Source organism: Mustelus asterias, chromosome 14 (genome assembly GCF_964213995.1).
Source record: "Mustelus asterias chromosome 14, sMusAst1.hap1.1, whole genome shotgun sequence".
In the NCBI taxonomy this organism is placed as follows: domain Eukaryota; kingdom Metazoa; phylum Chordata; class Chondrichthyes; order Carcharhiniformes; family Triakidae; genus Mustelus; species Mustelus asterias.
Window position 1 is genome coordinate 52,354,375 of NC_135814.1, and position 13,013 is coordinate 52,367,387.

Genomic DNA, 13,013 nt, shown 5'->3' on the forward strand with positions numbered 1-13,013 from the left:
AAACCTGTATTTTAAATATTAAGTTTTTTCATTTAAAATTATTGTTGATACCTTGCCAGCATAGTGTTTAATTCCAAAACATAGTTCCACGCCTTTTGGTCTCCAAAAGTATTTTGATCGGAGGTTATCTTCAAATTTATCTGTAATATCATGTGAAGTAAACAGCTTGTTTTAATATGATGTACATTTCACTTTGAAAATCAACTTGACCATTAAGGTGATTGCATATGTAAGTAGAGAAAATGAAATACTGCAGATTGTTCTCCACATTAAACTTTACAAATACTCTTGGATGAAAGTTTCCAGTTATACAGGTCAAAAATATAACAAACCTTAATTCATGAATATGCATTTGTCAAGATTTCTTTTTTAATTATCCCAATGCTTACCAGAAAGAACGAAGTGCTTAACTATAAGGCTCGGTAGCTACTTTGTCAGGTATGGATCAGGCATAATGATAATAACAGTCTGAATTTTACCTCACTGGGTAGTAGGCAGGGTAGAGGGGGCATAAACTGGGCACCATAGCCCTATGTAAAATGTCCAAGTTGCCCAGTAAAAACTGGTGGCATGCTGGTCAAGTCAGGTGGGGTGTACTTCCTGTTTGTGCACCTTGTGCCATCAGAGGCAGCCCGCCTAGCCCTTACCCCTGCATCCTTGGATGATGATAGCTGATTGTGTGTGTGGACTTGAGTATTAGATGTTATATGGTACTTAGATAAAATACTGTCAGATACATTCTGTACTATATATGGGGATCATTGGGCCAGGGGAGATGGGATTGAATGTCTGACATCATATGTTTGGGAGTTAGCCAGTGTGGAAGACTAAATTATGTTGTTCTTGGAGTTAAATCTGTGACTTCGAGTGTTGTTCTTTCAGCTGGTAACACACCCTCCTCACCTGGGTCTATTAGTCTGACCCCAGCAAAATTCCAGAATCACCTTGTTCGAGGCTCCTTTCTTCAGGGCACTCACTCCCAGCAGTGCTGCCTGGACAAAGGCCATTTGAGTAGCCAACAGCTCTCTGAGGCAGAAATTCTTCTCATATTTGGATGGAAGTCCTGCCTCAAGCCAATTAAATGCCCGATGGCCCCCATAGAAAACTGAACCCTCCACGTACTGCTGTATTTAAATCTCTGGATTAATTCTTGCAAATTACGTAGGATTTATTTCTTTCTGGTTACTTTAAAATGAATTAACACGAAATGGAAGATGACATGTATTTTCTGATTTGGATATAGTGTAGTCAATTTTATTGTGTGGAACACATTGAGCAGGTGTTGGGAGAGAAATTGGTATACCTTCTCCCAGCCTGCCACCCCTCCTGGGCCCCACTGCTCCATATGGCAGCAGCAAGAAATCCAGACCATTTTGATGGTCAGGCCTCATTAAATTGCATTGTTGAGGTTCCTATGGGTTTGTGGTGATTTGGAGAGAGGTGGACCCAACAGATTTCAGACCTAATTAAGATGCCTCTTAAAGCAAATGTGCCTTTTAATTTCTCACTTATTTCTGGTGCAAATTTAGATAGAACATAGAACATAGAACAGTACAGCACAGAACAGGCCCTTCGGCCCACGATGTTGTGCCGACCTTCATCTGAAACCAAGATCAAGCTATCCCACTCCCTATCATCCTGGTGTGCTCCATGTGCCTATCCAATAACCGATTAAATGTTTCTAAAGTGTCTGACTCCACTATCACTGCAGGCAGTCCATTCCACACCCCAACCACTCTCTGCGTAAAGAACCTACCTCTGATATCCGTCCTGTATCTCCCACCACGAACCCTATAGTTATGCCCCCTTGTAATAGCTCCATCCACCCGAGGAAATAGTCTTTGAACGTTCACTCTATCTATCCCCTTCATCATTTTATACACCTCTATTAAGTCTCCCCTCAGCCTCCTCCGCTCCAGAGAGAACAGCCCTAGCTCCCTCAACCTTTCCTCATATGACCTACCCTCCAAACCAGGCAGCATCCTGGTAAATCTCCTCTGCACTCTTTCCAGCGCTTCCACATCCTTCTTATAGTGAGGTGACCAGAACTGCACACAATATTCCAAATGTGGTCTCACCAAGGTCCTGTACAGTTGCAGCATAACCCCACGGCTCTTAAACTCCAACCCCCTGTTAATAAAAGCTAACACACTATAGGCCTTCTTCACAGCTCTATCCACTTGAGTGGCAACCTTTAGAGATCTGTGGATATGGACCCCAAGATCTCTCTGTTCCTCCACAGTCTTCAGAACCCTACCTTTGACCCTGTAATCCACATTTAAATTTGTCCTACCAAAATGAATCACCTCACATTTATCAGGGTTAAACTCCATTTGCCATTTTTCAGCCCAGCTTTGCTGGGCTGAAAAAGATACTTCGGTCAGAATTATTTGCTGCTCGGGTGCTTTGTTTTAGGTGTGCTGTGGTGAAAGTCCTGATTGAGCAGACAAGGATGCAGTGACAGGTGCAATACCCCTGAGATGGCTGACAGGTGCTCAGGTAGGTTTGATAAGAAATAGTTGAGAATATAAATGCCAGAAGTATCATTCCCAGAACGTGGGTGCATTGCAAGAAAAAAATCCAATGACCTTAGCCAGATGAGAAAGATGACAGCTTGCCATTTTGCTTTCTTAGGATGATGCTTTGCCACAGCCCCTCTACTCCATCTCCAGCACAAGAAATGCTTCTCTCTCTCTGCTTCAAATGCATCTCCTCTAATAACAATAATGCACCATGCCCAACCCTCCTTCTCATTATAAAGCATGTTCACCAACTGCTGCCCTCAAAACAGGCACAAACAGTGTTTGCTTTTTAACCGGAATGCAGCGCACTCCACTGTGGACCACTTGCACATTTTACACCGGATCCATTTTTTTGCTCATAGGCATCTCCCCATCATAGGAGTTGGATGAAGCCTTCCGCTGGTGAGCCGAGGGTTTTGGACCTTAAAGAACTCATCTACGAATGTACTTTGGTAGCTCACCATGAACAATTCATTCATATGAAAAGTGCATAAGTCCACAACTTGAATCTGTGCAGTGTTGCAAAGCCACATGTCGAGCTGAAGACCACTTTGGAAAATGCAGACAGTTCAAGGCCCACCTGCAGCAGAACCCGACTGGGCTGAGGTCTGAGACTCAGGGTTAGATTTTGTCACTGATACTCTGAAAGGGCACTGGAGACTCGGATTCCAGCCCCCAATATATGTTTCGTCTAGATTAACCGCAGAAGAAAGCAACTGATCATGTAGATTTTAACAACCTCATTACTGCTTACGTGACTGCCCTCAATATATTGCCGGCCCTGTTAATGGGTGTCCAGCATTGGTGCGAACTAGCACCTATGTTGTGCCACTCAGGTTAGTGCCTCATCTCAAGCATCTTGTTCGAATGATGGCAGGTGTAAGAGAAAATGTACACAAACATGCAATGATGATTTATTCCTCCACAGTATTGGACATTAACATAATACTGTGTCATAAAGTCGTGACCCCTGTGGAAGCCAATAAACGTTAAAGAAGATATTTGAATGAAAAGATCATACAAACAAAATTCAATTTTTAAGACTTTTACTCTAGCATTAGTTTACAATACATAACACTGGATGATCTCAGACAATTATTACCAGATCAAACATGCAAATATACACAAGTTCTTTAAAATTTAAGTACAAATAATGAAGCTCATGATGCAGTTACTCTTAAAAAAATACTTTCTGCAAGAAGACAGTTCAAAATTTAACAGGTAAGCGTTGGACATAAGGCCTATTCTCTGAGGGCAAGTCCACTCAACAAATATATTAACAGTTATGAAGCACCTTACAATTCTTTCCCATTATTCTCCACACCACCCCCCACACTATGCATGTCTCTGACAGTAAATTCCCGCTGTGAACAAGTTGTGTTTGTTTTTTGGATGCAGCACAACCAAACAACCAAATAAGTTGGGCTATTTTATTCTGCATTTCAAAAGTCCAACTCATCTTGTTCAATTATCCAAGTGGAGTACGGTGTCGAGTATCATAACGTTGTTTTGTAAAACCGATGTGGACACAGTGGGCCATCACATCTTTCTACAAAACACATCCTCACCTTTCCTAATGGCTAGGGCAATTCCTAATGTTGTTCCCAGGCTGTTGGTTATTAGCTCAGACAAGCTGGTACAACAAAAGCTACATTAAACAACGAATTAAAGATTCAATGCAAAGATCTGCTCAAAACAAAAATCCAACAAAGGGAAAGCAACTAAGATCCAAAAATTAATTCAATCACCAAAGTATCTGCAGTATAACTTTAGCAGTGCCTCCTGTAGCTACACACTATCAGGATTGTACTCTGTTTTAGGTTTCAAAGGCCAATTGTATTTGTGTTGCACTAATGATAAAATACATTGGATCTCCTATAACAATGAGAAACAGCTCCAAAACCATTTCAGTAAAGGTATTATATAGGCTGGCATCATGAATCAGTTCCAGCTCCTGTTTTCCAAGTGCTGGCCTACTGGAAAATCCAGGGCAAGTCCAAATCAGGTACACAGCCTCAGGCGCCAGTTTCAAAAAATATATTTTTTACTGCCAATGTAAAATTTTAGACCTGAGCAGCATGAGCAGCAGTCTGGTAGCAATGCAAGTATGACCTCAGAAGTTTCACTCCGCATAGGAAGATTTACACTCAACATTAATTGCACCATCACATAGGAAAGTAAACTGAAATTAAAATTGCAGCACCTGAAATCATATGGACCCATGGCTTGTTTAGCAGAAAAAAGGAAAGCAAACAAAGTGGAAAATTTAAACAATTATACGCTCAGAGAAAGGGGACTGAAGATCATCTTCCAGAATAGGTAATTAAGGAGCTTAATGGGCTTCCTTATCTTAATGTTTCTTTTCAACAATATGAAAAGCTATATGCTTTCTTTCTAGCCTTTTTTGACCAACCATTGTGAGATCCTACAAGGTTATATGCATTTGAAATTCATGCTTCATGTATTATGTATCCCTCTCTGCTAATTATAGATTGGACATAAGCCTGAAAGTGCTTTCGAGCAGTGCTACTGTAGAATTTCCTAACATGTTTGATCAAATTATTTTTCTCGTAAACAAAACTATCAACTTTTTTCATGTTTTAACTGCACCCCAACACTGTTAAAATAGGAAAGAGAAGAATATAGTACAAATGCATCAAGCACTTATTAATAATTTCCAGGCAATAGTCTCTGCCTTGAAGGTGACTTATGGTTCATTCTTTCAATTAAAATTGTGTAATATTGAGAAATTTTGAAAGGGAGTTTTTATGGAGAGGAAACATGACCCATGCTTCCACTAAATATGCCTTGAATATGTTGCACACATAGTTCATGACACAGTCTCTGTAGTCATGATGTGGAGATGCCGGCGTTGGACTGGGGTAAACACAGTAAGAAGTTTAACAACACCAGGTTAAAGTCCAACAGATTTATTTGGTAGCAAAAGCCACACAAGCTTTCGGAGCTCCAAGCCCCTTCTTCAGGTGAGTGGGAATTCTGTTCACAAACAGGGTATATAAAGACACAGACTCAATTTACATGAATAATGGTTGGAATGCGAATACCTACAGCTAATCAAGTCTTTAAGATACAAACAACGTGAGTGGAGAGAGCATCAAGGCAGGCTAAAAAGATGTGTATTGTCTCCAGACAAGACAGCCAGTGAAACTCTGCAGGTCCAGGCAAGCTGTGGGGGTTACAAATAGTGTGACATGAACCCAATATCCCGGTTGAGGCCGTCCTCGTGTGTGCTGAACTTGGCTATCAGTTTCTGCTCAGCGACTCTGTGCCGTCGTGTGTCGTGAAGGCCGCCTTGGAGAACGCTTACCCGAACATCAGAGGCCGAATGCCCGTGACTGCTGAAGTGCTCCAAAGTGTCCCGAGGCATGGTACATTGGGGAAACTATGCAGACGCTGCAACAACGGATGAATGAACACCTCTCGACAATCACCAGGCAAGACTGTTCTCTTCCTGTTGGGGAGCACTTCAGCGGTCACGGGCATTCGGCCTCTGATGTTCGGATAAGCGTTCTCCAAGGCAACCTTCACGACACACGACGGCGCAGAGTCGCTGAGCAGAAACTGATAGCCAAGTTCCGCACACACGAGGACGGCCTCAACCGGGATATTGGGTTCATGTCACACTATTTGTAACCCCCACAGCTTGCCTGGACCTGCAGAGTTTCACTGGCTGTCTCGTCTGGAGACAATACACATCTTTTTAGCCTGTCTTGATGCTCTCTCCACTCACATTGTTTTGTTTCTTAAAGACTTGATTAGTTGTAAGTATTCGCATTCCAACCATTATTCATGTAAATTGAGTCTGTGTCTTTATATGCCCTGTTTGTGAACAGAATTCCCACTCACCTGAAGAAGGGGCTTGGAGCTCCGAAAGCTTGTGTGGCTTTTGCTACCAAATAAATCTGTTGGACTTTAACCTGGTGTTGTTAAACTTCTTACAGTCTCTGTAGCCATGCACATTTAGATTTCTTTTTGTCTGTATCCTTTCAGCTTTTAATTATCCAACTGGAAAAATCATCACAATGCATGAAATGGTATTTGGTGAAACTAATTCAATCAATATATTTATCGTAAAACATTGACTGAAATAGATTTAACAGAGTACAACCAGACATATCACCACAAAGGGACATCATTTTGATCAGATTTTAAACTGAACTATATTCTGTTCACAGGGTAGATTGTGATCATTTGATGAATATTCATTGTCCAGGTTACTTTTGCTCCTTATTAGATGGTGAATTCAAGCTTGGCCTGGCAATCCTTTGGGGTGATTTTCAGCCCGTGTTCACCATCAGAGAGAACGGTGATGCAGGCTGAAAATCTGGAGAGAATCAGGAAACGTGATTTTTTCCAGAAAAAGTGCGTTCCGCGATTTCCCCCACCCCCTTGCCGATGATGTAGAGAGGTTCACGCCCACAAAGGCTGAGAACATCATTTTAATGATTTAACATAAATTTTAATATAGTTAACAGGCTGCCCCTAAACCATATTTTCCCCCCAACAGTATTTTCAAATCTCATCAATGTCACATCACGTCTGATACTGGCGATGACTATTTGAGGGGGTGGAAGGGTCCAATGCTGACAATGACTATTTTGGGAGGTTTGGGGGAGTGGGTCCAATGCCAGCAATGGCTGTTCGGGGACAATGGGAATGGGTCCAATGCCGGATTTGATCGCAGCGCGGGGGGAGTGGGGTTTGGTGCTATTGTTGATCGCAGGGGTACGGTGGGGAGAGGGGAGGGGTTCTGGCTTTGATCGTGAGGGGGAATAGGAGGTTAATTTTTTCACTGATTGGAGTGCCCTTTAAAAACGGCGCTCCGATTTCAGTGCAACTGGGCTTTGCTGGCATGTTTAGGCTTCACCCCTCAACATGATGGTGTGAAACATGTTCTCCCCCCCCCCCTTGTTTTTTTTTTACAAAGTGTCATAAGATTTGGAGAGAAAGCCTGTCTGTTTCTCTTGAGAGAAATGCATCGGTTTTCAGTTAGATCCAGACACTTTGCCATTTTTTGGTAACATTTGCCCTTTAGGTTATATCTGTGTCCCAATTCTCTGACCTCCTCAGACAGGCGGGAATCCCAGTATCCCAGTGAATGGGTTGTCAGCTAAAAATCAGGATTCTCGATGGGTATGAGGGCTATCCAGATTCAGCCGACCCACCCCACTGGCCTGGATTGAGTACCTGCCCAGAGGGGAGGGCAACCTGATAATTATGTAAACCCACTAATTTGAATGTCATTAGCGAGTTTGGCGTGCTGGACCCTGAGGGTCCAGGGTAGCACCACCAACCCCTCAGGAAAAAGGGACATCCCTCTGCCCCACCACTCAAATCATGTAATTGATCTGCCACCAGTGCCCCACAAGGCTGTGTTCTCAGCCCCTACTATACTCCTTATACCTATGACTTTGTAGCCAGATTCCCCTCCAATTCGATTTTCAAGTTTGCTGACGACACCACCGTAGTGGATCAGATCTCAAACAATGACGAGACAGAGTACAGGAATGAGATAGAGAATCTGGTGAACTGGTGTGGCAACAATAATCTCTCCCTCAATGTCAACAAAATGAAAGAGATTGTCATCGACTTCAGGAAGCATAGAGGAGGACATGCCCTACATCAACAGGGACGAAGTAGAAAAGGTCGAGAGTTTCAAGCTTTAAGATGTCCAGATCACCAACAACCTGTCCTGGTCCCCCTATGCCGACACTATAGTTAAGAAAGCCCACCAACACTCTACTTTCTCAGAAGTCTAAGTAAATTTGGCATGTCAGCTATGACTCCCACCAACCTTTACAGATGCACCATAGAAAGCATTCTTTCTGGTTATATCACAGCTTGGTATGGCTCCTGCTCTGCCCAAGACCACAAGGAACTACAAAAGGTCGTGAATGTAGCCCAATCCATCACACAAACCAGCCTCCCATCCATTGACTCTGTCTACACTTCCCGCTGCCTCGGCAAAGCAGCCAGCATAATTAAGGACCACACACTTACTGGACATTCTCTCTTCCACTTTCTTCCATCAGGAAAAAGATACAAAAGTCTGAGGTCACGTACCAACCGATTCAAGAACAACTTCTTCCGTGCTGCCGTCAGACTTTTGAATGGACCTACCTTGCACTAAGTTGATCTTTCTCTACACCCTAGCTATGAATGTAACACTATATTCTGCACTCTCTCATTTCCTTCTCTATGAACGGTATGCTTTGTCTGTATAGCCCGCAAGGAACAATACTTTTCACTGTACGCTAATACATGTGACAATAATAAATCAAATCAAATCAAAATCAAGATTGGTAAGCTGCCTACAGGAAACTGGCAGGCCATCAATTGCATTATAAAATCGATCCCACACTGATTCCTCTGGGCGGACTTCACATACACCTACCATCCAAATTAAAAATCCTTCCCTCCTCCCCACATCTAGCATGCCTTCATACTGCATGAGAAATTAATCTTATATTTCAAAGAAAAATACATGCAAGTGTATGTCACATATGCAATGAAATTTTGCCATTGTTTATTGGTTATTTAATTTTTAACATATTACAATTGCACCCCTCCCAAACACACATCAGACAGGCCTGAGGGGGACCCAACCTCAACCCCCCCACCTCAACCCCACTTTCCCCTCAGACCCCCACTCAGCTCCCCATCCCCCTCAGACCCCCACTCAGCCTGCCACCACCCTCAGATTCCCTTCAGGCCATTCGCATTGGACAACAGCGCACTGCCCCCTGGCACTGACACCCTCTCACCTAGGGGGCTCAAGGATGTAGGTCCAGTGGCCCCTCTGTAACTGCCAGGCTGGAGAGGAAGAGTCCTTCAAAGTTCCAAGTGGTTGAGTGGGCTCAGGCTGGGGGCAAGCAGTTGACTTCGCAACTCTCTGCTGGGGTGGGGTGTCGTGCCTGGACTGCCCCTTCTAGCCCTGGCAGACCTGAAGATCACCCCTGGCATGGTGATTTCAGGCAGCTTTATGATCAGCGTCTTTCAGGTGGGTGAATCCCACCTGACAGATGCTGCCAATGCCAGCAGGAAACATTCTTATTTTCCCACTGGAGTGAGCACTTAGCCTCAAAATGGGAGAATTGGGCCCCTGAACCAGGACTGGACAAAACTGACAAAAGAGGAAAAATGTTTCACTTCTCCAGTACTGATGTTCTAAACTTTGCGAGGTACCAAATTCATAAATAAGTACTATTTACTATTCTATCCCCCCACGGTGTTGTACACAGGGTCCTTGACTTCAATTCTGGGCTGGTTTTGGATGGTGAGTAGCATTGTGAACGAGAAACAAGGCTTCAACTATTTTCACTCCCAGTCCACATGATTGGCAGCCCTGCCAATGAGCTCAGAATTCAATCCCTCATCAGTCAGCACGCTATGGTTCTCATATGTGCTATCTATGGGATGTCTTGCAGGAATTCAGCAAGCTTATTCCCAGTCCCATGCCTTTACCACTAAAGGCAAGAGCAGCAGTATCTTGGGATTCTGACTTGGACATATATTACCTTCAAAATTACTAGGTCAAAATTGTGGATTTCCCAATCAAAGGCCACCATGGGAGTACCATTACCATCACCATAAGGCGTTCAGCAATTATGGAGGCAGCCACCACATTCTTAAGCCAATTAATAGTGGGTAATAAATGCCACATTGTCACCATTTCCCACATAAAACATGACAAAATAAGAACACTGGAAGTAGAGTGCAAGATTCCTTGGTTATATTCTTTTGAATACTTCCCTAAACCTTTTTTGTCAAGGAACAATTTTTTCAACCTTTAAAAATCTCATTAAACTCTATTCCTTTGACCTGCCTATGAACATTTCAAACTTCAAACATTTCCTTCCTCGCAATTAAGTTGAATGACAATTCTTGTGATAATTGGATAAATGTCAGGCCATTTTGTCAGTTATAGGCTCAGGGGATGGGGGGGGGCGGGAGGAGAGATATTTTCGGTTCCCATTTTCGGGGGTCAGGATCAGTGGTGGCAGCAGAAAATCCCACAGAAGTCCCAAAATGCAATTTACGCTGGCGGGATTTTCTGTAGCGATTGTCCCCACCCCCGCCAATAACAAAATAGGAATCCCAATGTTCAACATTGGGATCCCCATTAGAACATATTTAAATGTAGTTTCAGGCCTAGCCTAATAATACGTCCCATTAGATTGTCCATTAACAATGGCGTGAATCATGACGGATCTCCCACAGTGTGCACCTGATGAGCAGAATCCATCATAGAAACCCTACAGTGCAGAAGGAGGCCATTCGGCCCATCGAGTCTGCACCAACCACAATCCCACCCAGGCCCTACCCCCACATATTTACCCGCTAATCCCTCTAACCTACGCATTTTAGGATTCTAAGGGGCAATTTTTAACCTGGCCAATCAACCTAACCCACACATCTTTGGACTGTGGGAGGAAACCGGAGCACCCGGAGGAAACCCACGCAGACACGAGGAGAATGTGCAAACTCCACACAGACAGTGACCCAAGCCGGGAATCGAACCCGGGACCCTGGAGCTGTGAAGCAGCAGTGCTAACCACTGTGCTACCGTGCCGCCCTTGATGTGGAGATCCATGATGTGGAGCAGAATCCACGCAGAGGAGTTCAGGTGAGTGCTTAGCTCAGGGGGAAAGGGTCATGCCTAGCCACTTTCTGACACTGCCTGGCCACCCCACCCCCCAGCACCGCAAGGGGGGTGGGGAGGGGGAGGGTAGTGCTGCGTGGGAGGGTGTATTGTGGAGGGGATGTGTTTGTGGAGATGAGAGTTCCGTTGGAGGAAGGGGGTGCTGATGATAGGTGCAGTTATAGCTTGTGGGTTGCTCTGCAAGAAGTGTTCTATGTCAGGGGAAGATTCCATGGGCGGGGGTGATTTGTATTGTGGGTGTGGTGCTCGGGGGATGCAGGTGTTTGGGGGAGGATTCCATTTTTCATCTCTTTTGTATCGGGGCATCTCCGATCTTTTAAGACCTAAGTTGCTGGCAGAGTCCGCCCCCTGATATTTTTTCTATGTGTTCGCAGTATAGCAGAGGAAGTCACCACTCGGGCTGGTGGCTTCTATGCTGTTTTTTCCAACTGCTGCCTCTGCAAAAAAAGGAGAAAATTCCACTCTCTGTATGAATATAAGTTATTTGGAGTTATTCTTACCTACAAGTGTCTGGTCAGATGCTTTAGGGAAACGGCTCTCTTCATCAAGGAGAGACAATAAACCCATTGGTTTCTGAAGAAACATGTCCAGTATTGGTCGATTATCTTGATACTCCACAAGTGTTGCATCAATTCCCTCGTTTTGGTATTCAATCTATAAGTGATCATAAGCATAACCCCATGAGTCAGAGATATAAAACGTGAACAGTTTATTTTAAAATTGAAAGATTCCAGCCGTTCACACCCCACTCCCAGTGCAAGCGAGGATGGAGAATTTGGCGCTCAGCTAACTCTCCATTCATTGCAGGAGGACCAGAAAATCCAGGGCAGCAGTCATGTGGGAATACCATCACTTGCAGGTTCCTTTCCAAGTCACACACTATCTTAACTTGGAAAAATATTGCTGTTCTTTAACTGTCATTGGGTCAAAATCCTGGAATTTCAGCACTGTGGATGTACCTACACCACTTTGTACTGCAATGGTTCAAGAAGATGCCTTACAATCACCTTCTCAAGGGCTATGAGAGATGGCCGACAAGTACAGGCCTTACCAGCGATGCCCGCATCCAATGAATGAATAAAAAAATCACCTACTTGTTTCAAGAACAAAGGCAAGTAAGTCACATTTCTGTAATGCCAAACCAGTTTTCACATTGTACTGCTTATGCAGTAATTGTACTATGCTCATGTTTTCCTGAACAGATACTTCTAAAATTATGCAAATTTGTGAAGTAACTGCATCTCAAAGGAAGGAACAAAAAAAAAGGCAGATGAGCTGAAGGCGTGGATAGACACATGGAAATATGACATTATAGCCATTAGTGAAACTTGGCTACAGGAGGGGCAGGACTGGCAGCTCAATGTTCCAGGGTTCCAATGTTTCAGGCGGGATAGAGGCAGAGGGATAAAAGGTGGGGGGGTGGCATTGTTGGTCAGGGAAAATGTTACAGCGGTACTCAGGCAGGATAGATTAGGGAGCTTGTCTACAGAGGCCCTATGGGTGTAGCTGAGAAACAAGAAAGGTATGACCACATTAATGGGGTTGTATTATAGACCACCCAATAGTCAGCGAGAATTGGAGGAGCAAATCAGCAGAGAGATAGCTGACAACTGCAAGAAACACAAAGTTGTGATAGTAGGGGATTTTAATTTTCCACATATAGATTGGGACTCGCATGCTGTTAAAGGTTTAGATGGGGTAGAGTTTGTAAAATGTGTTCAGGAGAATTTTCTACATCAGTATATAGAGGTGCCAACTAGAGAGGATGCGATATTGGATCTCCTATTGGGATATGAGTTAGGGCAGGT

At 43.8% G+C, this 13,013-nt stretch overlaps 1 protein-coding gene across 1 annotated transcript in view; it reads right to left on the bottom strand.

The window, feature by feature from the left end:
- myo3b (myosin IIIB) overlaps positions 1-13,013 on the bottom strand; it is a 548,412-nt gene that overhangs the window by 312,464 nt on the left and 222,935 nt on the right. The window contains exons 20-21 of the mRNA XM_078227705.1: positions 11,706-11,859; positions 52-140 (exon numbers count right to left, since the gene is read on the bottom strand). Of these exons, the coding sequence (XP_078083831.1) occupies positions 52-140; positions 11,706-11,859 (243 nt within the window). The remainder of the gene's footprint in view (positions 1-51; positions 141-11,705; positions 11,860-13,013) is intronic.